At 44.4% G+C, this 25969-nt stretch overlaps 1 protein-coding gene across 2 annotated transcripts; it reads right to left on the bottom strand.

Annotated features, from left to right (window-relative positions):
- Positions 1 to 1661: 1661 nt before the first annotated feature.
- LOC308326626 (E3 ubiquitin-protein ligase CBL-like) lies at positions 1662 to 25259 on the bottom strand. 2 transcript variants are annotated; one of them, XM_080779591.1, is made up of 15 exons: positions 24600 to 25259; positions 21278 to 21525; positions 16731 to 16877; positions 15182 to 15338; positions 14373 to 14494; positions 11859 to 11996; positions 11606 to 11693; positions 10879 to 11010; positions 9614 to 9835; positions 9136 to 9252; positions 8602 to 8897; positions 7067 to 7237; positions 5819 to 5937; positions 4509 to 5243; positions 1662 to 3667 (listed from the first exon to the last, which is right to left on the bottom strand). In XM_080779591.1, the coding sequence occupies exons 1-15, from the start codon at positions 24741 to 24743 to the stop codon at positions 3315 to 3317; spliced, it is 3189 nt and encodes a 1062-aa protein (XP_080635717.1). In that variant the 5' UTR covers positions 24744 to 25259; the 3' UTR covers positions 1662 to 3314. The 2 variants fall into 2 exon arrangements, with proteins under 2 accessions (XP_080635717.1, XP_080635718.1); XM_080779592.1 differs by having other exon boundaries at positions 5819 to 5934.
- Positions 25260 to 25969: the final 710 nt, after the last annotated feature.

The following is a 25969-nucleotide window of genomic DNA, read 5'->3' as shown; positions in this document are numbered from 1 at the left end:
CAAAAGGGGTACCTGGTCCAAAAAAGTTTGGGAACACCTGATATACAGTACATTGAGAGCATGCAGCCAGGGACAGTGGGGGAAAGGACTTATTTATAAATGGTCAGCAACATGTGTTATGATTTTCCATCTACCTCACTCTGAACAGTCAAGGTAGTGATGTTTGGCACCCCCGTTGATCCCCCCTCAGACTCCAGGTTGGGACATGCTGACCTGGAGTAATAGTTGGCAATAAAAAGTAACCAAATGTTAAAGAAAATATTGTTTAATTGAAAATCTTACATGGCTTAGACATGGCAAAACAAATGTTTATAAAAACAAAAACAAAAAAAACAATAAATAAAATAAAATCTTATCTACACATGCAATAACAAGGCAATGAAAAAAGCTTATTAGTAGGCATGTTTTTTTTTTTTTTTAGAAGGCTAGGTTAACAATGATTTATTACACATTTGATTTCACCAGGATCTTGTTAAACAATGTACCGAATGCACTACAGTTTACCAGTACATAATGCACTTCTGCAGTGCCCACACACAGGTTAACTGTAATCATGTGTGAAAGTCGCCCTCCTGTGGCCACTCAACACATGGCATCCCAGGACTGGTAAACTTTTAACTAGATCTGTATTAGCAGTTTCAAGTCTATTCTCGCATGGAGTGGCACTTTAATGGTCAAAGTATTACAGTCAATATACAACGTTTTAAACAGTACCATTGAGATCAACCAGAGGACTTCAGGATATTCGGTCCGCGGAATACAAATAAATATTTAATCCAGTGGTTCTCAAAGTGCGGCCCAGGGACCCTCAGAGTTCCTTGAGGGGGTTCCAAATGGACCCTTACGGGTCTATAATGCAGAGTGTACAGATGTGTACAGTGTACACTTTACAAAAAAAGACAAACTGCACAATCGTTGCACAATTTTAGAATAGATGTTTTAATAAAACGCGTTCAGCGTTTCATTAAAACATGTTTTAAGATAATATAGATCAATTAAAATCCGTTGTCCACATGGCTACTTTCTTTGTGTGTGTGTGTGTGTGTGTGTGTGTGTGTGTGTTTGCGTGAGAGAAAGAAACTTGCATATAATTAAGGTATTGATTATTGTAGTACGAGGGGCAGTATTCTCAGATCTCACTTTTGAGATAGATGTGCTTCATGAAATGTATGTTTTTTCTTACATAATGTTGATTGATATACATATTTGTGTTTGCTTCTACACTTACAGTACAGTACATATAACCACTACTTGGTGCATTACCCTCTTTATGGTCAACATTATGGTTGTAGTTGATGCGAAACTCAGGATGTATTTAAATGTAATTTAAATGTTTTTGAGATTGTAGAGAAATAATATGTTCTCAGTAATGTTGTGTGAAATAATGACCACTGAAGCCGTCTCTCACACTAGTGAGGAAACGACGGTTTGTCCATTTTCTTTTCTTTGTGCATTATTCAGTGTTCAATTCATGTTCATTTAGAAAAAAGGAATTTGAAGCCTAAAGTTAACCCATTCTGACCGGGAACCCATTTTGGTGTTGGCATCATGTTATGCTTTAGCTATTGAAAAATAGCAGATCTACAAGCTCATAGCGCGCCACCGAGTGGCACGCTACGAGCTTGTAGGTCTGCTATTTTTGAAAAATCGATCTTGTAGGTCTGCTATTTTTTTAAATCTGATCTCGGGTCAGAATGGGGTTAATCAGACCAGTGTGTGTCCAGTGGAAACCTCGTATGAATCTGATCTCAGGTCAGAATGGGTTAAAGCAGCTCCTTCCTGGTTAAGGCAACCCATACGGGTCCATTTGGTACCATTTTGTACACTCTCAGAGTTATGGGGGTCCATGAAATAAAACAAAGGTTTGAGAACCACTGATCTAGTCAACCAACCAAACCTCGTCTAAATGCTTTTGACACGGCCGCTCTACATTTAGTAGAGTCGCCCATCGACTCATAATCAGCCGGCTTATCACTGCACACTCCTCAGTCTTTAGACGTTTTTCAGTACCTGAGTCCCTGGGGTTTAGAACCTCAGTCGGTTTGGGTTTTGGGTTCAAACAAAGCGCAATCCCGTTTAAAATGACTCAATAATAACCTGAAGAAGCTGCATTCTAGGGTCGAACGTAACGCCATCTGAAAGCGAATGACATAAACATGGATACCCAGAGAGAAGATTTCCAACGGGCATAAAGTCCTCTTATTCTTTAGTAACAAACTAGAACATAATATAATAATATATAAGCTATTCACAGAATAAAACAGGCTTAACCATGAAACCACTATGAACGGTGGTATTAAAATCATAATAACAAATAATTCATGAGGAAAAAACAATAACCAGACAATTGTTAGCGCTACGATGAACACATTCTCAGAGTACTTACACATTACGGTTCTGTTTACGAGAGAGAGAACGTCACCATCATTGAACCAGTTAACAAGCGAATGTTGGAGGCTGTGTTCAACTTGTCAACACACCCCCACTTCATGTGGACTGAGCAAGCTACGGTGAGACGTACATACGACACGGAGCCCTGTAATACTGCAATGCCACTTCACTATTCACAGTCATCAGCGTTAGCGCGGCCCACACAATCAACTGCTAACCGTAACTTAACTTGTGAAGCTACATTATTTGTACACCACGATTCATCAAAAGCCTGTTTACACACAAAAAACAGTGGTTCTAAAAGTGGTGGTCCAGGGACCCTAAGGGTTTTCTCGAGGGGGTTTTCAACTGAACCCTTACAGGTCTGTAACTCAGAGAGCATGCGAATGGAACCAAATGGAGCCTTCTGGATCCATTTGGTTCCATTTGTATGCTCTCAGAGTTATGGGGGTCCTTGAAACTAACAAATGTTTGGGAACCACTTGCACATAACTAAAACAGCTGCCAGGATGATCAAATCAGCTATCCAGTCAACAGCGTTTTATAAGTCCCTGCTTCTACTGATTTAAGTCACCAAAGCTTCAAGACAAGCTTCATAAAGACACTGCTCTCAGACGAGGGGGAAACGGTTTGCCACTGTACCAGCAGACCTGCAGTAAAGCACATAGGAACAACTGCGTGGGGGTCAAAGCTTGGCTAACACAGAGGTCACATTAAAAAGCTTTCCTTCTCCCTTAAGACACGCCATTTCCTCGCCAATAAAAAAAGTCAAGCTCTCTTGGCGAGTACTCGTGGACCTTCGAGGAAAGTGCTTAGATAAATGCTATCCATTATAATGGCACAGTGTGTAGAGCTGGGAGAGAGAGAGAGAGAGAGAGAGGAGAGGATGACAGCAGATAGGTGGGAAGGCAGCGCAGGGGCTGCTATGTGAGGATGTGTGCCGTGGAGGGGATGGAGACAAACTCGCGCAGGATGTTCTTGGCCGTCTCCAGGTTGTTCTGGGCGATCATCAGGGCTTTCTGGATGTCCTGGAAGGAGTAGCCCTGGGACATCAGACATTCTATCTCCCCGCTGATGGCCAGGCCTCCTGGGATGGGGCCCGAGGACGCAGAGGAGGAGGGTCCGGAAGAAGAGGAGGAGCGAGTGAAGAGGCCAGCGGCGGGCGAGGGGCCGCGGGACTCGGGGGGGCTGAACGGCCGGGGTCGCCGGTCAGAGTTTACGCGCCGCGGGAGAGGCTTGGGAGGGCGATCAGGGTCTGGTCCTGTTGCGAACATGGCTGGGGACGGAGAGAAAGAGAGAGGCCCGTCATATTTTCAGAGTAGTATCAAAGTTGGAATTCTAAAATAGCTACATTTCTGAGTGAGGTTTCACGTTTTTTTTATGGTTAGTGAAAAATTATGTTCAATTATGTCCATTGTATAAAATGTGTAGATCACAAAGCTAAGCTAAATCCACAGACTTGGGGCGCTATTTTCGCCGGTGCTAAACCCCTTATCCCTAAACTCATTTATTTTACTATTTTCACGGTCTACAAGCTACGTGTTGATATAGTTCGGCTATTTGAATATTTTATGTTTTTTTATTGTAAAAAAGACAAAGAAGTTTAGGGATAAGGGGTGAAAATAGGGCGTTTAGGGCTCCAGTGATGTGTTGACCGCAAGGCAGCAACACGTCACTCTTCCATAAGGCTATGAAGCAATATAGAACTAGGCAGAACAGGCAACGGATAAGGGATCTCTTAAAGGCAATGGCATGTGGCACGGTGATGGGTTTAATTATTGTAACCATGCATAATGTAACGGGTAACGGAGGTGTTTTAGGGATTTAGACAGGTAACCAAAATACCAACTTTAGTGGGGGAACACCCCTTCCCCACTGCTAAATCGCCAAATTATGTATTTAGAATGCTCGAACGAAAATGGAGCCCTTAGTTCGCAAGCTGTTTTCTGCTGTGTTGTGTTGTGTTTGTTTGCTTCTGGACAAACTCCTCAGCCGTCAATTCTACCAAACTACCTGCAGCAACTGTGTTTTGATGGCTGATTAATAAATAAATACAAATTGAAACTGAAGACGAGCCTAGACCAAATAGGCCCAACAAGATCCACTGAGAAACGTACAGGCCTCTATTGTGGAGGGAGCGTCCATGCAGAGACCACCGAAGGCTGCAGAGGTGCCGGTGGCATCCGACATGGTGCGTCTAGCGGGGGCTGGGGGCCTGGCATAGTCGGCTGCTGGGCAGGCGGCTGGGGGTCCCTGGGGCCTGGCATAGTCGGCTGATGGGCAGGCGGTTGGGGGTCCCTGGGGCCTGGCATAGTCGGCTGCTGGGCAGGCGGTTGGGGGTCCCTGGGGCCTGGCATAGTCGGCTGATGGGCAGGCGGTTGGGGGTCCCTGGGGCCTGGCATAGTCGGCTGCTGGGCAGGCGGCTGGGGGTCCCTGGGGCCTGGCATAGTCGGCTGATGGGCAGGCGGTTGGGTGTCCCTGGGGCCTGGCATAGTCAGCTGCTGGGCAGGCGGTTGGGGGTCCCTGGGGCCTGGCATAGTCGGCTGCTGGGCAGGCGGTTGGGGGTCCCTGGGGCCTGGCATAGTCGGCTGCTGGGCAGGCGGTTGGGGGTCCCTGGGGCCTGGCATAGTCGGCTGATGGGCAGGCGGTTGGGTGTCCCTGGGGCCTGGCATAGTCGGCTGCTGGGCAGGCGGCTGGGGGTCCCTGGGGCCTGGCATAGTCGGCTGCTGGGGATCCCTGGGGCCTGGCATAGTCGGCTGCTGGGAGTCCCTGGGGCCTGGGGTAGTCATACTCGTACACATCCTCAAAGTCCTTCTGCTCCACACTGTCCTGGGTCACCACCACGTGATGCTCTGAGAGAAACACAAAACATGACATAAAAATCTGTGTCTAAACTCTAAACTGGTCCTTTCACCTTTGTGGAATTTGTATTTACTTTAAAACAACTGAAAATGATTCATTATTACTGAAAAAAACCTGGATACTTGTATTTATAATTGTTTATATTGATCACTACTTCCATTTGGCTGAATGAGGCATAGACCGTTGCCACACTACAACATGAACACAAGCAGTCAGTCTGTATAGTGCTGCTTCACTTAAGCAAGACTCTGAGCCCCTAATTGCTCCTGATGTGCAGGTTGGTGTCTTGCATGGTTTCCTCCGCAACCGGTGTATGAATGGGTGAATGTAATGCACAGTCTATGTAAAGCCCTTTGGATAGAAGCGCTATATAAATGCACCATTTAGCACCGTCGTGTGAACGAATATGGCTATCAGAGACGCTGCTGAGTGACATTCTTGCTGTATCATGATTCCAAACATGTGTCATAGGCTTGCGATTGTAACATAACTGCACCCATAATGTTTGTGTCCTTTTGTGTGGACATAAATAAATTCTTAAAGTGTGTGTGTGTGTGTGTGTTACCTGGGTCAGAAGGCTGCAGCGCTGGGACACAGTCTGCTCCTCCAGCCTGGGCCTGGATGTTACACATGGACTCATACACCTGGGGGTCCTCAAAGTCATCATCGTCACACGCCACACTGCTGGGAGGAGGGATGCGCGCGCACACACACACACACACACACACACACACACACACACACTTGAGTATCAACCTTTTTTTGAATTTCAAGGACCCCTCAGAGTCCCCTGGAATCCCAACCTCTGCTGTACAAATCTTCATTACTCAGGGTTTTATTTTTTACTCTCTCAGAGTAAAATGGTAAATGGTGCATTTATATAGCGCCTTTATCCAAGGTGCTCATAGCGCGCGCTATGAGCTTGTAGGTCTGCTATTTTTGAAAAATCGAAGAACGACATAGAATGGGTCAGAATGGGTTCAAAAAAAGAACAGAAAAGGAAGCTAAAATAGCTAGTAGAAGAATGAATCCAGCCTATTGAAAAAAACACAAGCCGGCAGCACCCTCTGCTGGTCAGGATCCAAATACCCAATGACATTATTTAATGGTAAAAGGAGACGCTGGATTCCCAAAATGTATGTTTCCGTTTGAAAACGCAGGCCTCCGTGGTCTAATGTAACACATGCTGTATATAAGGAACACATGATAGTATATGATTGCACGTGCATGCTGTACTTTCCAGTTTCCACAGTACAGTATTAGGAGTACATAATAGAATGGTTGCATTGTTCTGCAACACTGATTCTTACTAATCTGACTTCAAGAGTGTGGGCAGAAATGTCAACTATGCCATGAGTCTAGGAGGGGTGCAACCATTTATCGAACCAAATGATTGAATAAAAAATGTTATGATAATTTGAAATTATCAAATAATTATCTAATAATAATATAATTTATTAGTAATCATTATTTTGGGCATGTTATTATAGATGGAAAGAAAATAGTAGATTATATGAATGTGGAGGTCCTTGACATAAGGCGATACTTCAAAAACAAGAAGAAATAAAAGTAAAACAATGATTGTCGTTTTATTTTTCCATGCCTCAGGAAAGGCGAGACAATTCAGCTATCCAGCCTTCATCAGTAATAGCTGAAACGTCGGTCACACAACAAAACACATCAAATTGTCTTTCATTTCTGAGTGCAACCGTCCTCGTTTTTTGATTGAGCGAACAGTTCATGCTGTAGGCAGGCACCAGAGTGCTCATAGTGATTTAGACATAAGGATAGCCAAGGTGTACACAGGTCTTACCCTATGTCATTGTGGTGGTTGGCCTGGGCTGGCGGTGGGGGAACCAGGGCCCCCGCTAGCACCCAGGGAGCCCCATTCGCCGGCAGAGAGGTGGGGCTCATGTACTCGTTCTCCTCGGACTCCAGGACAGCCTTGTCGGCGCCGGACGACGTCCCTGGAGCAGCCAGGGACCTGCACGTGAACACACACACACACACACACACACACACACACCGTCATTACACCCATCAAGACCTGGAACGCATCGGTGTCACCTTATAGCTTTTTAACCACATTAACCATTATTTGAAACTTTAGCTGTTGAAAAATAGCAGATCTACAAGCTCGTAGCGTGGCTTTTTGTTTTTTTTATCGTGAGAATGTGTGTAAATCTTTGAATATATTATTCTTTACACAGCAAGTGTTTTTAACTAAAATCTTTTCTTCTGGGGGGGTCCCTGAAACAACATGTTTTCAGATGGGGGTCCGGCAGCCAAATACATAATATTTGGGGTCCTTGACATGAAGTAGTGTGAGAACCACCGACATAGAAACATAGGTTTGTCGGACAACTGTCATGATTTAGAAGACACTAGAATCTGGTCATCATTGGGTTAAGCAACCATGTTGGGCGGGAACCCCTTTTGGTGTTTTAAACTATTATGTTATAATTTAGCTATTGAACAATAGCAGATCTACAAGCTCATAGCGCGCCACCGAGTGGCGCGCTACGAGCTTGTAGGTCTGCTATTTTTGAAAAAAATCGTGAAAATATTTATTTCAGAAAACTGGAGGATTTAGAAGATTTTCAAGATTTGTTCAAGTAAACCCAGCTGGGGCAGGCAGGGACCTGCACATGAACACACAAGCTGTCAGTAAACCCAGCTGGAGCAGGCAGGGACCTGCACATGAACACACAAGCTGTCAGTAAACCCAGCTGGAGCAGGCCCGGGGGCCTGCACATGAAATTAAACCCAACGCTGACCTGTCCTGCTGACTCAGCATGCATATCATTGCTGTCGGGCACGAACCTTGTATCTACAGGTTTTATTTTTGTTTTTCATAACGTTGCTGTGTCTGCAGAAACCTCTTATCTCCACATTCCCTTTTTTTTTTTTTTTACCCCCCTACATTTTTATCCCACAATGTTTGTAATCCCTTTTTTCACCCGGTGCCAAATTGCCTAAGCTGTAATGCTGGGTGCTTGCTGTCCCTCTGCCAACCTGGGGAGAGCCACGGTTAAGCTCATGCTTCCTTCAATGCATGAGGAGTGAGCAGGCCGCTTCATACTGTATCGACCTGACAAGGGTTCGATTCCCGCCAGGGGAATTGAACCCGTGACCTTAGTAGCTGTGAGGCAACAGCGCTTCCAACTGCGCCACCATTCCATGTTCTTTTTCTTTAAATGAACACCCCAATTGATCATACTAGTCATACAAAAGCATCAAACGTAGCAGTTCCACAAGCTCGAAACGTGGCGCGAATCCTCGGTCTGTCGTTCAGACAGAACGATAGACTCTTACATTTACAGTAGGATTTACAGTACTACGGCCTACCTCGCGGTCAGGCAGTAGACGGCGTTGGTGGCCACTGGGAGCTTGCCCGCTTCGCTGCAAGCTCCGTTGCTCTGAGGGCCGGGGCCCATGGCGGCCCCCACGGCCTTGGTCGCCGGCCGGGGGACCATGTAGTTGGAGGCCCAGCTGGGCTGGTCTGGGGTGGAGGGGAGGGGTCTCCTCTGGAGCCTGCCGTCCTGACCGGGCAGCGGCGACGGGCGCTCCGGGGGGGGCGGAGGGGGCAGTTCTCTCAGGGCGGGGGGCAGAGGTAGTGGTTTGTCCCTGTGAGGCGCTGGGATCTGTGGGGGAGTTACTGTAGTTAAATAAAACTAATGAAAAAACTACAATAAAAAAAAAGTAAAGTTAGCTGGAAGTTAGCTGGAATCACAAAATAAGAACCAAACCACCAAACCTAAACTACACTAAACTGAAAACAAAGTCAAAAATGAAATCACAACAGAAACTCAAACTCAAAACTATAATAACCTTATACTAAGGGGGAAAAAATAAAGACACAAACACAATGTAACCTCTGACCTTGGGTGTGGCTCCCTGGGCCAAGGCAGCAGAGTTGCTGGGCGGTCTCGGCTGCAGCAGGTCCAAGCGAGGGGGTACCGGAGGAAGCGGTGACACTGGAGAGGGTGGGCGCTCCACCTGCACACACGCGCACACACACACACACACACACACACACACGATTGATTACCATTTGAAGAAGGGACTTGCATGAAAGCCATGTAGACTGATTTATGATCATATTGTCCGTCCCCCCTCTAGACAAAATATCTTTACCAAAAAGCTGACAACACAAAGCGCCACATTGGCTCCGTGTTGTGAGCTTATACCGTAAATCGGTCATTTCCAGCGCACAACACTGTCGTACGAGGGAGCATAAAAGATGCTTTGGTATTCATGTCCTCTGTATGGTATACTGTACCTGTGGTATTCATGTCCTCTGTATGGTACTGTACCTTTGGTATTCATGTCCTCTGTATGGTACTGTACGGTACTGTACCTTGACGCCGGCCAAGTGGCTCATCATCAGGCTCTGGTCGTCGTCCTCCTCGTCCTCGTTGCCCGGGGACACGTTGCCGCCGGTGGCCTCTGGGACCCTGCAAGGCCCCTGGAAGCCGGCGAAGGAGACCCCGCTGACCTTGGGGTGGAAGGGGTCCACCACGATGGGCTCCGTGCCTTTGATCTCGCAGCGGCAGAACGGACAGCCCTGGCCCTCAGACTCCTGAGAACCACAAAGCTTGTTAACCACAGAATAAGCCAAAAGGCAAAAGTGGATGAACATTAGGCAAAACAGCGATGAGCACTCTGCAAAGAATGGATGATCTACGAGCTCACAACGCATCTCGAAGCATTGTGAGATTGGCCAATTGGCATGAGGACATTGCTTCCGTTATGGGTTCCAACAACAGATTTCTTTATGTTCAACACTCATTTCTTTAGCCACACATAATTAATATATGTAGAACGTCAACGCTATAGGCTGAGACAAATAACAACAATCACAATCACTCAATTTTCACTCTAGTCCACCCGTAATTACATGCAGTTATTTAAATTCACGGTTGAGATATAAAAGACGCTGTGATATTCTTATATATTATATACTATATTGCCATAGTAATCATTGGTATAGACTAGACTAGAGTTTTTCAGTAACAGGGGTCTCCTCATCCCTTTAGTCAACAGAAAATACATTTCCGGGTCGGGATACTGATTTCATCCATCATGAATGATACAACAGGATAAACATGTGAAATCGGAAGTGGTTAAACAAGAAATGAGCAGACAAAATTGTAACTGGGAAATTGAAGATGATAAATGTGTTATTCAGATTGGATGAAATTGGTAACCCGCCTGAAAATGAATTTCCTTTATCCTTTATTCCCTATTTCCTTTATTTAAGAGCTGAAGAGACAGTAACTGAACAATAACTCAATAGCAATGATTACTATCAGAATTACAGAGCTTTAACCTTTTAAACAAACGTTTTGTTTTAACCAAAAAAAATCGCACCTGTGCGGAGGTGGAACTATACAGGACAGCATATATAGGACGTGTGTCTGACCTGCCAGGCGGTTAGACAGGATGTGGAACTATACAGGACAGGATATATAGGAGGACGTGTGTCTGACCTGCCAGGCGGTTAGACAGGAGGTGGAACTATACAGGACAGGATATATACAGTAGGACGTGTGTCTGACCTGCCAGGCGGTTAGACAGGAGGTGGAACTATACAGGACAGGATCTATAGGACGTGTGTCTGACCTGCCAGGCGGTTAGACAGGAGGTACACATGAGGTGACTGCAGGGCTCGATCTTGACGTCCTTGTCGTTCTCGGCGCAGATCTTGCACAGCTGGAATGTGGAGCCCATCTCGCAGTACAACTCGTACTGCTCCTGTGCACGGGAAAGACAACCATGCGTCAACGTTTTCCACGCTGCCGGCCGCACGGAACACATTTTCACTTCCGCTGATTAACCTGCCACATCAAATGGTTTGAGCGCAACTAAAGCCCAAACCGCACCAGTTGAGACTCCTTGCTACTAGTCGCAACTCCTTGAAACAAAACAGTTTTAAGGCATGTCACACCAATGCAACTCCTTGCAACTGCCATTGGGGATCATGGTTTGCGAGAAGTTCCATGTAGTTGTATGTACAGTAGTCGCTTTGGTGTGGTTTGGGCTTATTCCTACAGTGACAGGAGTTTTGTGTTTCAAATGTCCTTCGAGGCCATTCATTTATAAAGTATAACAGCACTCCCTCTCATGTGATATAGTTTAAAAGCTTTAAAAGCTAGCTTTAAGCTAGCCACTAATCTTGCGTTTATTTCATTGTGTTTCTGTGCATCATGAGACGATTGCTACTCTACCGTTTTGCCATCGTCTTCTAGGATCAACAAATCTACTTGGTGGGAACAGAAATAAAATCGTGACAGAGGAACCAAACTTCTGGAGTGGAAATGGATGGAGATAACTAGAATTCTGTGCGTACCTGAGTAACTTTGATGTGGTCTTGGGGCGAGGGCTCACACAGGCCCGTCAGGTCTGGATTCTGAGCACGTCCATCTGGGAACAAGTAACTGAGGAAAACACAAACACCTCTCACCAATATGTCAACACCAGTCCAATGTACAGTAATGGAAAACAATACAATGCTACAGTATGTGACTTCTGCACAGGGAAGTCAATGCATACTTATCCTTAAAAAAGGGAAAATACATAAATAAATATATAGAGATACTTACAATCCCTCCCGGTAGCCATCGATGAGGGCTTGGAACAGGGGCTTGTTATGAGGGATGGTCTGCAGGATGTTCCCGTCTGCAGTCACGTAGCCGATGGCCCACTGGCCGAGCCGCGTACAGCTCAGCCTGAAGATATAGCTGGGAAAGACACGAGAGCACAAACCATGCTTACTGCTCACACACAGCGGACCAGAGTTTGACCCCCAGCTTGGTATTCATTAGGCCACAGACCCCCATAGCTCCAGGCCATAGCATTAGTGAGTTCTCTACAATGCTCCACCAGGGACTATGTACACCGGTATTTCGCCATATGCCGGGTTTTTGATGTCTACTGATTTATAAACATGTAATAAAATAATATAGTTTTGCTGCCGTTGAATCAAAGTTTCTCTGTCTGGTCAAAATATTGAAGTTTCTGGCCAAACAGTGTATTTTACAGAAAAGGTGGGTTTCTGAGAGGCTTCCCACAGAAGACAAAAGGCTTTCAACAGCTGAATTATATTATTTTTTCAGGCCGATGCCATGCATGCTATGACCCCTATAATTCTGAGTGTACTAAAGCACTGGTTCCAAACCGTTTTATACTAAAGTACCACCTAAGCAAATATATGGCTCTCCATGTACCACCATAATAAATAACCCCCTTTTTCCCCCCCTAAGCCAATAATGCTGCTGCTCTAACAAAACTCAGTCTAATCACTAATCAGCACAACTGATGATATATCTAAATTCTAACGTGATTAATCCATTCTCAAATCTTCTATTAGCAGCTAGGTGTGCTTGTCATGCCCATTTCAGCATGGCTGGATAGCCTATTTCAACCAATCGCTTGGTCAGAAGAACTAATTAATTCCGTTGTACATGTTACAATGACAATAGAGATCCATCTATCTACCTGTAATAATATAAATATTTCATTCCACTTTTGTCTTTTTTCCTCCTTTTTCGTGTGACTCCTCTGTGTGCCACCAGAGGGGTACCAGTACAAGTGGTACCAGTGGTTGGGAACCTCTGTACTAAAGGAACCAAATGGTTCCTAACTATCATTTAGCTGAGGACCTCCTGGAGACTCTCAAGGACACTTTGGAGAACCACTGCCTTAAATGGCCCTCCATGTTAGCATAGTGTTTTAGAACTTGGAATAGCCTAATTAGTAATTACCATATTTAGCTGTTGTATTTCATTAAGAAAATATATAAAGATGATAACTGCACCAACGTTGTACTAGGTGCGGTCTGGGCACCTAGTACAACGTTAGCCTGGGTGACAATAATTATCAAAAAGGCAAAAAGTAATTTGAATTGTGTTAGTCGAACTATCTTTACTCCAAGGAGTACTGTATTTTTTTTGCAAGACTTGAATCAGGGCTTTCAACTGCATTAAAAGAAACCATCAATGATGGCATAACTTTGACAAAAAATGAATAAAGTGAGTTTCTGAGAAACTACATATGCATTGGAAAGCAGTCAGTATATTGTGAGTCATAGTAGTCAATGTGCTAAACATGCCAGACCACCAGTATGATCCTTTAACCAGTGTGTAATTCAAGGCCACTCGCCACAAGATGACTTTTGAGAATACATTTTTAGCACCAAAGACATGCAATTTTGTAGCGAGTTTGTAGTAACACAATGTAACAATTAGGCCTAAAGCCGACAACAACACGGACTGCGTTCGTATAACCAGAAATCAAGCCTCAGTAGTCGTGATCATATATATGGTCAGGAGGAAGAACGGTTTGGGGGGGAAAGGATGACCGTAATGCCGTTGTAGAGGGATACATTAATTTAGTCCCAAGCAGGGGTGTAATAGTGATACCACGACGCGTCGCACGTAAACAGTTAATCCTGTTGTTATGCAAAGTAGTAGCCATTTGATTTGGGCACGTTACTCGTGTGAAAGTAGAGGGGGGGAATGGCGGCACGCCCACCGCCAGTAAACCTAAACCCTTACATCTCCATATATGGAGCCGACCTGTTCTGACATGTTGATCCTTTCCCATCCATCCTTCCTCTTCGATGTCTCCCTTTTGACTGATACCTGTCCATTCAAACTCTAGACGGGCCTACCTCAAAGTTATTATTAGTGCAGCTATGCCCGGCAGCCGGCCAAAACTAGTTCTCAACAGGCCCGAAAATTAAGGCCCAGCCCTACTTCGGCCCTCATCAAACCCTGTACACTCAAGACACTGCCCCAGGTGCCACCCTTAGATCTTCATATATGGAGCTGACCAGTTCTGATATTCCATATGCTGATCTAACCTCATCAAACCCTGTACACTGAAGACACGCTCCATATATGGCCTATACAGAATTCATTCCATATGTTGACATTCCACCCCCATGACAAAGTGCCAGCCATGCAGTCTGCCGTCACCCAGGCAGATGCGGTCGAGGTCGCTTCTCGCCCTCAGGCATCTTACTGGTTATACTGTGTGCCCATGTTTACTGTAGGTGTGTGTGTGTGTGTGTGTGTGTGTGTGTGTGTGTGTGTGTGTGTGTGTGTCTGTCTCACCTGCCAGGCTTATGAATGAACCTTTGCAGTCGGGCCTTGACCTCGTCGTAGGTGAGGAAAGCCATGTAGCCTGAGTGTGTCACTGCCAGGCTGTTCCAGTTCCTTAATAGAGATGACCATGGCTGCACCCCACACACACACACACACACACAGCAAGTCAGCAACGATACATTTTTAGATTTCAATTAATCTCGATTAATTGAAAGATTTATCGATAGCATAATCGCTGAGAAAGTAATCGCTAGTTGCAGCCCTACTGATGAATGGATAATAAACCTGAGATATGGACACTGCCATCTCTCTGACTCATCACGGGGTGTTCTTGCTTAGCCATCAGAGCTAAACCATGTCTCGACTCTGTTGAGTTAAACTATGCTTAAAAACAATATTCCTTCAACTAAATCCATATGTTTCCTGCTTATTTCCCTCCTACGGCTAACCCAAGGACGTTATTTCGGTTTTACATCCCACTAAGGGAACCCTCTGGAAGAGTTCCAGCCACCACACCCTCAATAATGACCGAGCCATGTCCCTGTGGAATAAAGGAAAAGAAACGGTAGCCATGACTGAAATTAACTACCCACGCAGTGGTATGACTAGACCCTTTTTTAGCTAAGAATATATGGGTGGCAGAGAGAGTAAATGTCATGTTGGGAAATACACCAAAAGGACACAGCATGTATATTCGTTTAGACACAATCGAAGTGAACCGGCTGCTTAAAATGACCAGTAGCATACTTGATAGTGATTTTATATATAATATATATATAAATATATATATATATATATAAATAAAACGTTGGCCTTACCTGGAAGAGCCTGGTGAAGATGTCAAACTCAAACACAGAGATGTAATCGTTGCAGGTGAGGTCGATGGTGGACTTGAGGGCCATGGCCTCCAGTCCAGAGCTGATGGGGTGGAACTCATGGAGAGCCTGCCTGAAGGACCTCCACGGTACTATGGTCCTGCAGGGGACATGAGACATTAGACCCAAACTAGTGAAAACGGAAGATCTACAAGCTCACAACGCGAGCTCGTAGATCGGCTATTTTCACTACTTTTTAAACATTTTGTTTCTAATTTATGGAATGTCTTAGAATTTCTTTGATTTCTTCATGAAATTACTGGGTGGGGAAAAGTCATTGAATTTGTTTTTCCATTCATAAAATATTTTCTTTTTTGGGAATGTTATTTTGAAAAGGTTTTGAAACAAAAAAAAACAGATAAAACGGCAAAGTCCCGCTGCGTTCTCATTTTCAATTCGCCTTTTACACATAGACGCACACTTAGTGAACACGCTGTAGTGTGCATGCCAGGTCGCTAAGTGGCGGTGATGCACTGACACCAGATAGAAGACCAGGCAAGCATCGTACTTGAAGGCTTGTGTTTACATCATGTTCCATGGTTTACATTCACCAATGCAGAGGCTCTCTAGTCGCTACATTTGTATTCGTAGGATAAGCGGGCGAGGGAGCGCTTGCTCATTATAGGAACTCCAAATATGGCCTACGGCTCTGCCTCAATGTAATAAACATAATGCGTTGTGAGCCCACGTGAGCCATGATGTCAAAAGTTTTGCGGATTCATCGTTTTGCCCCGTTTACATGGTGGAGAAATCAGCGTTTTCAAATATTTCCACTCCGGAAGGCGTTTTCACTTTGTCGAGTGAAGACACCGTTCTCGTCTAAACGGATCCCCGCAAACAATACTTTATTGTACCGTTTTCTATGGACAGTGTTCTCGTGTAAAGAGAATGAGACTTTATGAGACTGCAATTCTGATAGTGTGCAAAATTGTGGATCCATTTGAACATGAATATGAAGAGTTAAACTAACACATGGATGAAGAACTTCTCTCTGTGTTTCACATGCCTTAGTAAACAATGCATTGTTTCGCCGTTTCAAGGAGAGACCTTGATCATGAAAGACTAGCTCTCGTTTAAAAAGTGAGTATGACTGTCTTGACTCCAGACAAAATCTCCCTTTTAAACTTTTTAATTAACTAAATGAAATGTAATTTGATTCCACACGCATTTCTATCAGTTATACCAAACACATCTTTATTTAATACCTTTGGAGCTAACCAGTGTGACAGCTGAAAGAACTTATTGTATTACCTGGTATTAACCTGGCTGGTAATAACCTGGTATTAACCCTCCCAACCAGCAATCAGCGCTGGGGAATCAAGCTGATTCAGCAGCGACAGTGTGATGGTAGAAGGCCATTCATTTTCACCTCCAACTGTTTAGTGCAGGTTCATTCTGTCTCAGTGTAAACCATTGGTTCGCAAGGTTTATCCAAAGCGCTTTGCAATGTGGCCGTGTGTACTGGAGAGGAGTCGAGTGTGAAGAAACTCACTTGTCCCCGAATGACCTTCTCCAGAACTCCGCTGCATCGGCTTTGGTGATCCGGAAGTTGTCTCCTTGGAACAGGCCGTTGGGGAAGATGGCTTTCAGCTCGGCCAGCATGTGGCTGAAGATCAGAGACAGCTTGGTCAGATTCCGCCTGTAAAGGGGCAGGAAGGGGGGGAGGGGGGGGTGGGAGAGAGAGAAAGAGAGAAAGAGAGAGAGAGAGAGAGAGATATGTTTTTAAAAAACAAGACAGGGCTCAGATCTCAGATCTCTCACTGGCCACAGTCTAGATCTCAGATGTTGCCAGGCACTGGCAGTCTATGATGTCGGTCGTCAATGACATAACTATGAGCTATTATTACTCCAAATTTGGGCAGGTTTTCAGCCCGATCTGACCGACATTGACTACCCATTTTCTTTTCTCTTTTTTTTCGGCCCAGTGGTCTGCGTGCATACTGTAATAGAGCCTAATCCTTGACATGAAAATGTTTGAGAACCACTGATTCATACTTGCGCATTGATCACTACACAGATAGGAGGGCTACATGTTTTATTCATCACCTGACATAAATGAGTGATTGGAATGTTTAAACCTGCAAATATGGTGTATAAAAGCATGTCTTTGCACACCGGAAATAGGAGCAATGCACAAGCTCACCACGCACATTCTAAGCTTGTATTTTCAGTGCGTGACCAAATATAAATCAGGCATATACTTGTCGAAGGAGACTGAAGCTTTGCCTACACAAGGTGGGCGGGCTCAACCGACAACATGTCAATGTAAATTCAAATGTGTTAGAGGTAAAACAGGAAGAGCCATTCAACAACACAGGACAATAGTGCAGGGCAATGCTATGGAACACACAGCCAACACTGCAGTCAATGACACCAAGGAACAGAGAAACACAAACTTGTGCGGGTAACAGCCCGACCCGTTCTTGTGTGGCGGGGGCCTAAATTAACTCCAGCTGTGTTCAAGGCAAGGCTGGCAAGCACTGTGAAGCACATTCAAGGAACTGTAGGTTCTAGAGTTCTTTGTCACCTGGTTACAAAATAACGTGTTTTTTTAGAGGGGGTGTTTTTTTGTGTTTTCTTTAGAGGGGGGCTACTATTGTGATATATTCATGTACAAGTAAGTGACCTGGACAGTAAAAAACATAACTGCCAGGTGCAACATTAGCTTCTCTGTTGCCACTCGTGTTCCACTTCTCACTTGCGTTCTCATACAAACCCCTTACACAGCAGCCAATGCAGCTTTACGTTGCAGTGTTCAGAGTATTTTATTTATTTTATGCCATTCAGAGTTTCAGACTATGGGTTTTACATGTAAGTGGCTTAGAGGGAGCCAATAATCATGATGAAAACATGTCCAGTACGGTCGTCCCCACGACTACGGCCGTCAGCACGGTCGTTAGTAAATGTAGTCCAGGCGCTTTTGAAGCACCTGGCAAAAAGGTTGCTTGACTTGACATGGAGTTGTACATTGAACCATCATTGGTTGATGTCTGCAGCCATCACCACACAGACACAAAGTGGAACGATGTACAATATATATTCATCATATCATTATGTACAAGTTGGAAATCACAGGCAGCATGGTAATGGGAACAAGGGAGGGTTCATTACAGTTTATGACACATGCCTTGGACTTGGTATATAGTAATAGAACAATAACACTTTTGTACATCAGAGTGTTTACTTAGTGATAGTTCCACAGGAGAAGACCAGACGGTCACCGACGTTTTTACGACTAAAACACAATCTCTTCATTGTAAGTATTATTTATGTTTAACAAAACACTGACTTCTATTCGCAGTGGCCCTGAACCATTGGATGTTTAATTTGTTTATTCAAAATGTGTTAGTAGTGACTGTGTGCACCAGTCTTTTAATTTATATATTTTTTAACAAAGTGTGGTATATAGTGCCTTAATTCCCATCCTTCCCACAGAAAGCAGTTGTATGATGAACAGTACACCTCATTTCCATCTAATGCAGAGCGACAGTGTAGTGTTAGTGCCTCAGTAAACTAGGATCACAGCTTTGGGTCCCAGTTCACAGGCACACTGATTTAAAGGGGCTATATGAAGACTCTTGGCATACGGAAGTGGCTAATATAGCCTAACTATCTGAATCAGCAATCAGGAAGGATGTGCTTCAGCTTAGTAATCACATTCTGAGACAAGAAAGGGGAAATGACACCTGTTTTTGTCACCTGTTTTTTGCTGTACACTCACTCAACATCGGAAATCTAGTCACTTCTAAGGCAATTTCTTAGAAGCCTCATCTTCAGAATGTAACAGAAACCACAAAATAAAGTAAACAAGTCAAATTAAATTATATAATAAAATAAATAGCATCTCTAAAAGTTAACTTGGGTATGTGTGCAATATGTTAAGACTATTTTCACAGCCAGTTAGGAGCAAACTCCTCCCATGCTCAAACTTATTAAAACATAATGCACAAGAAATCCCTTAAACAGGAGTCTTCAATGTTTTTCTAAGGACACCTTAGCTGTGAGACCAAAACATATTTTTGACACAATTGAGTTATACATATTAAACCCTTTTTAGAAAGCATTCCGTGCAATTTGATAATCAACTTACAATATGGTCTGTTGACGGCTGAGAGATTTGAGACTAGATTGGAAGTGATAGATTAGTTTGAGAGCATACTTTGTGTAAATTAATAGATTTTTGTTTGTTTACTAATTAATTCCCATTTCTAATATTATATTGGATTCAGCATGGTATGTATTTCATACGCTACATTTCTTGGAAGAAGAATTAAACTAAAAACCTCTTTGCCAAAAAGAGCCAATCAACACTACTATACTGTAGATCTGCAATTTTCACTGAATATTTGCCTATTATGACCTCAAATGAACCGCGTATATCTATTCTGCGACCTCTGAACCTCGGATGGATGATCAACACCACGGACAGCACCGTAGTTTTCAGAGAAAACGGTGAGAGAAGACCGTTATTAAAACAGGACTCTATGGATGCACGCGCATGTTTGGTGTGGGTGGTGGTGGTGAGCATGTCGTTGCCAAGCAACAGGGCCAGGGCTAAAAGTTGCCAAACCGTTGCCATAATTCATATTGATATAAAGAAACGAGATATCTCGTAGTTGGCAAATAACTAAAGTTAGAATATGTAGTATATGTTTTGACCGACAGCGACAAAATAGGGAACACTGGGCTGCTGGCCCTATAGTATATACTGTATGTGTACTGGAGCTCTAACTGGGTGGATGAGTAAATGTGTACATCCATCAAAAAATAGGAGTGAATAATCATCATAATTATACATGATCTAGCGCTGATGAATGAGTGAATGTGTAGTCTACTGCGTCTGAATCTGGTTTCTGTGCAAAAACTTCAGACCAGGTGTTTCTCAACACCTGCAACGGCCATTCATTGCAAAACATTACCGGTAATTGTGTTCTTGGACTCATTTCTGTGCTTCCTGTTTTTGGGGTCATTGTGTGGTTGAAAAGTGAAAAGAGTGGTGATAGACTCCATTATAATAATACTACTGCTGTTGATCTAGACAAGAACACCTGTACTGGGGACTGGGGCAATAACTTAATACTTCATTTCTAGTCCATGTCTACAAAACAGTACATTGCCACCAAATGGTGATATTATCTCCATTGCAGACAGTGAAAAGCTCATACACTGCACCACTGTAATACACTTTATCTGGCCTGCCCAAAACATCCATTGTGAACCTGCAACAAGTTCAGAATGGTGCTACTAGAAGATCACGATATAGCAGCACCCTAAAATGAGGGATCATATCACATCTGCTCTCAATCTATCTATTTTTAAACAAATCACTTACACTGCCATTCATTTTTAAATGGGTTTCCTTTCCTCTCCTCCCACTTTACTTCAGTGTTATTAGTGTAAACCAAATTCCTTCTAGGTCGCTTAGAAGTCATCCTACATGAATTAGTTTTACTTTAGTCTTCTGGTTCACTGCTGGAACATGCATGGCTTGGCTACCCTGCCCGAAACAATGTGTTTATTTGTGAGCATGTGTCTGACACCTGTTACATGTTATAGTGATACTAGGGGACGGCCGTAGCTATTAGTGGTAGAGCGAGGCCCTCTATCGAACCACTAATAATCAGAAGCCCAATATACAAAACATATCAAAGGCTTTCTTCTGACTGACGGCAAAGGTGATTTGTTTTTCAAATCTGATCTTTTCGGACTGACAGTGCACACCGTTATGCAAATTATCCGATTAGTGTGTTCAGACATCGCCAATTTGCTTCTTTTTTTTCTCAGCGAGTGACATCAAATCAGGCTTCAGTGTGTCCAGACTACCGTACATACATCTCTCTATCTAGATACATGTTTAGAAATCAACTAAGAATGTGGTTCAAATCTGATTCACAAGAATCTACATCCATGTGTGGTTGTTAACATAGACAAAGTGCCCCCCCCCCCCTGTGCAACAGACACACACATGCATACACACACGTCTGCCTAAGTATACAAAGCAAATAATGGTGAATGCTTTTGTCTTGTAGCGCAACCAACCTGGGCTGGGAGTTCTCCTCATACATGCGCTCTTTGGCCTCCTTGAAGAGGCTCATGGTCTGCTTGATCTTGTTGGTGAGGTTTTCCATCACAACACGAAAGTACTCATTCTCCCCAAGAATCTCCATCTTGCCCTCGTAGCGTGACAGAATGGTGCGCAGGTGCTGGTAGGTGTCGGGCAGCAGGTCCAGGATATAGGGCGGACTGTTCTTCAGCGCCACCTTGGGGTTCTGGCAAAGGCGCACCACCTGAATGGGTCAAGAGGGTCCACAATGATTTAAGGCAGGGGTCTTCAACGGGACACCTTGTGGTTCTCAGAGTTACTACAGGGGATCCGCCAAATCTTTGTGTGATAGGAAGGTTTTTTTTTTCATTTTATATTTACCCCTTGAGCACTAGCATCGCTATTCTGGGGGAACATTTGCTGAAAATAGCACGTCTACAAGCTCACAAGCTCAGCGTTGCGAGCTTGTAGATCTGCTATTTTCGGCAAAGAGACTTTGGTGTGCAGGGGTCAGGTTTATCGATATCTGGCATTTTGAGACAATCAGCAGATTTTTTTTAGCTATACCATAATTTCGTGCAAATATCCACAACAGCTGTTGTTTTCACATATGCTCACCCTTGTGTAACCCAGACCATGCGTGTTCATGCTGTGGATTAGTGTTGCTATGCCTATTACCATTGCTTCGTCTTTGTCTGAATGACTGAGTAGCCTTAGCCTATATTTTGGTTATCAAAATCGGACAATTCTTTGTAAGCAGTCTCTTTTAAAAGAGTGTATAGAAGTATAAACGTGCTGGACATTTTGTAATGTCGTAGAGAAGGGTATTAAGTATTAACCCATGAGGCCTGTTCACAAGTGTGAATGTTTATTTCTTTCTTTTCTATGACTTTTTGATTTACAATTACAATGATATTTACGCTAAGATGTAAAAGCTGTATAGAATAATTCCACTGTGAATTTCTGCCCCATATTTTAACTCTAAAAGCAGTGGTTCCAGGGGAACTTGAGGTAGTTCTAGGCTTCTAGGGCATCCCCAGCTAAATGATTGTTTGGAACCAATTAACCAAATGGAACCTCATGAGTCTGTAACGCTGAGAGTGTACAAATGGAACCTTATGGGTCTGTAACTCTGAGAGTGTACAAATGGAACCACATGGACCCTTATGGGTCTGTAACGCTGAGAGTGTACAAATGGAACCAAATGGACCCTTATGGGTCTGTAACTCTGAGAGTGTACAAATGGAACCAAATGGACCCGTACACTCGGAGTTAAATTAACATCGAGTTACAATATAAATTGGGGGTCCCACCCACCGTCCCAGAGATAGAAATGCCATGGAATGGGGGGGGGGGGGTCCGTAGACTAATGCATGTCAAACAGGGGGTCCTTGAAATTAAAACGGGTTGAGAATCACTGCTAAAGCCGTAAAATGTTCTCTTATGGGGGTCCGCGGGCTAATAAGTGTCAATGTCGGGGTCCTTGACATGAAAAAGTGTGGGAACCACTGCTCTAAAGGTCAGTCAGTCACCATTGACTTCAGCTGTAACGGTGAAAGATGCTATCAAATTGGTAAATGGTCTGGTAGCAGGTCATCTCGCCCCTTTGCCATCTCGCCCCAGCGACCTCACGCCGACAGCTCGGTGCGGCTGTTCTTGTATTCTTTATTTTGTTTTACTGAGATTAAGGTTAGAAATAAGTTTAGGGTTAGGCATAGTTTTACTGGGGTTAAGTTTAGGAATAGGGTTAGGTTTAGGCATCGTTTTACTGAGGTTAAGGTTAGGAATAAGGTTGGGTTTAACCGTTTAAGCAACAGCCGAGGCGAAGTGGGAAAAGGAGGAATGTCTGTACCGAAAACTACAACAAGAGCCGACTTATAATGTGAAGCCAGAGTATATTGCCAAGTCCAGTGCCGACCTGGAAGAGGCAGTGATGAAGATTAAGGTAGAAGTTGAGCTGTTGTCTCCGGATGAAGACGAGCCACTTGCCTTCACCGGGATCATCCGAGTCCTTAACGTCACTTTCAACAAAGCGGTTTACATTAGATCAACCATGGATAATTGGGCTTCTTATTTTGATTACCCAGCTGATTATGTCCAGGGTTCTCACAAAGCTAACACTGATACGTTTTCTACCAAACCAACTCGCCCCGGGCGTCTGCCTTTTCTTTTTCTATAATAGCACTTTATACAAGCAATTTATATTCTTGTGCATCATTTACATTCAGAGGCAACCACAGGCACCAAACTGCTGATCGGGAGCAGTTGGGGGTTTTGCTCAAGGACACTTCGACACGATGCCAGCAGGAACCAAACCAGGAAACCTTCCGGTTCCCAGATGGCTGATCCACCTCTCAAGCCACTAACTGTCCTTGTGTCATGTGAACAGCTGACATAGGGTGAATAGATGCAACAGTTAAACTAGTCGATTTAATCAAAATGTAATAATCGCTTAGTAATCAATCCGTATTTTACTCATTATAGGCGAAGATTTTCACAACATTTCGAAAATGTAAAAAAATAGTGGAAACAGCAGATCTACAAGCTCTGTTCACGTATGGCATCAACACATTGTGAGTTTGGTTTGGTAGTACATCTGTTTTGTGTTTCCCTATTTTTGAACTATGTTGTGTGACAAAGTGCTTAAATGGTTACTGGTTAACCAATTTGTTTATAGATAGATAGATGATATATTCCCAGCATTGATGATGTCATCGGTAGACAGGTTTCTGAAAGGTCCACAGCTGGGCTGTTTGTAACAGCCCACGTGAGATGCACTGATGCAGAGTGAGTAGACAGACATTGTGCCATCTTTAATATGAGCATTAAGTGAGGACCAATTATATGAAGACAACGTTGAAAATGGGTGAAGAAGCTTTCCCACAGCTTGGACTATGCAAGAATCAGGAGGACCCCTCTGTCTCTGTACTCAAGAGTCCAGACTCAGTCACGTAATATTACAGACTAGAGCTATAGTTATAATGAATATGATGATCAGCATCCCCCTACCACCTACAACAATTGAATGTCCATTGTCCAATAGCCTATTCTTATTCAACAACCTATGACCACATGTTTGTGTATTATGAATGTTATTCCTCTTGGCGACAGACAGGTAGATATTAGACAGACATCGCGTCGGTGTAAAAACGACTCATCATCACACATATGTCGCTGTTTCTAGACGTGGAATCAACAGCTGCAGACAGATGCGTACTGTAGCTGCATCATGCAGCGCGCGCGCGCACGCACACACACACACACACACACACACACAGGTGGACGTGGTGTCTGTCTGGTGGTGTGTTTACCAATTACCTTGTCCATGAGCTTCCAGCATTTCTCCACCATCTTCTTGTCGACGGCGGCAGGTTGATGCGGCTGGAGGGGCTGCTGGTGGGGCTGAAAGGCGTCCTTCATCAGCCCGATGAGACCGGTGCCCCTCCTCGGATTTCCTGCCATGCTTCTGTCGCTGACCCCCGGCTCCAGTAGTGGGTGGTGATGATGATGGTGGTGGTGGTGTGGAGACAGACCGACAGACTCCGGGGCTCTTGGGAGGACGTCAATGGAAATGGTAATTCCGGACACGTATTTTGGGAACTTGAGGGGTCGTGGCTGTTATTTAGCCCCCCCGCTTCCGTAGCCGAGAAAGACGCACCGCCGAGCGGAAGAGAGGAGAGCGGTGCCCCCCCTATACGGTTAAAGAGCCCTGCTATACTATAACGTTAGCTGCACGGCTAACAAGCTAATTTTAAAAAGCCTCTCTTCTCGCCTTTTCCCGTTAGCCACAAAAAGAGCTGCTGTTTCTGCCATAATAATCCCGTTCAACTTTTAAAAATCCCTTGAGGTTCTCTCCAGCCGGCGGGCCGATGGGCGAACCAACCGGGTTCCCGACACAAATTATGTCGGGTTTTTTCCCCGTAATAATATTGAACTGTACTCTTTTTTTCCTCTCCTCCTCCTCCAGTTGTTCTGCCGTTCCGCTTCGTCCGACTCCGTAGCGACTCGCCGACCAGCTTTTTTACACCGTGACGCACTAGTGGCTACACGTCATAAACCCCGATTATATATACATCCCCTTGCGGCGGTGTCGCGCGTCGCAAACCAGCTGATCTACAAACTCACCGCGCGTTGCTTCGGCGACGATCCGTGAGCTTGTAGATCGGAGTGGCGTGGACGACACCAGGACGGCACCCGTCTACGATCCCATAGGCCCGGAGGGACGGCTCGCGCTTTGATTGGCTAGATTGGTGAGGAAACGTCCGTCTCCATGGAGACGTATGAGGTACCAGGAGTCTGTTTAGTGAATTAGTTATCTCGTTCTTCTCAGGGAAATGATCTCTGAAGACTCGGTAACTATTAACTCAGATATGTCATGTAACTAAATATATGATTCTAAAACTGGAGTGGCTACTCCAGTGGCATTTTACATGCACTATGCACTTGCATTGCATTAAAGTGTGTAAACTTAAGTAAGTCACACGCACGCACGCACGCACGCACACACACACACACACACACACACACACACACACACACACACACACACACACACACACACAATATATATATATATATATGCTCCCCCAGAGTTAGTGTCGAAGTGTCCTTGAGCAAGACACTGAACCCCTAATTGCTCCCGATGTGCTGGTTGGTGCCTTGCATGGTTTCCGCCGCCATCGGTGTAT

Source organism: Protomyctophum bolini (assembly GCF_963924005.1).
Source record: "Protomyctophum bolini genome assembly, chromosome: 13".
NCBI classification, from domain to species: Eukaryota; Metazoa; Chordata; class Actinopteri; order Myctophiformes; family Myctophidae; genus Protomyctophum; species Protomyctophum bolini.
The sequence above is the reverse complement of the archived record's forward strand: the minus strand, read 5'-3'. Positions and strand labels throughout refer to the sequence as shown.

Bases quoted from the DNA above. Each gene is read 5' to 3' on its own strand.
- LOC308326626 (XM_080779591.1), bottom strand. From the start codon at position 24,743: ATGGCAGGAAATCCGAGGAGGGGCACCGGTCTCATCGGGCTGATGAAG. The intron at 11,997-14,372 runs GTGAGACAGACA...TGTCTTTCCCAG, and splicing joins TTCATTCATAAGCCTGGCAG to CTATATCTTCAGGCTGAGCT. The intron at 9,836-10,878 runs GTCAGACACACG...TGTGGTTCTCAG, and splicing joins CCTGTCTAACCGCCTGGCAG to GAGTCTGAGGGCCAGGGCTG.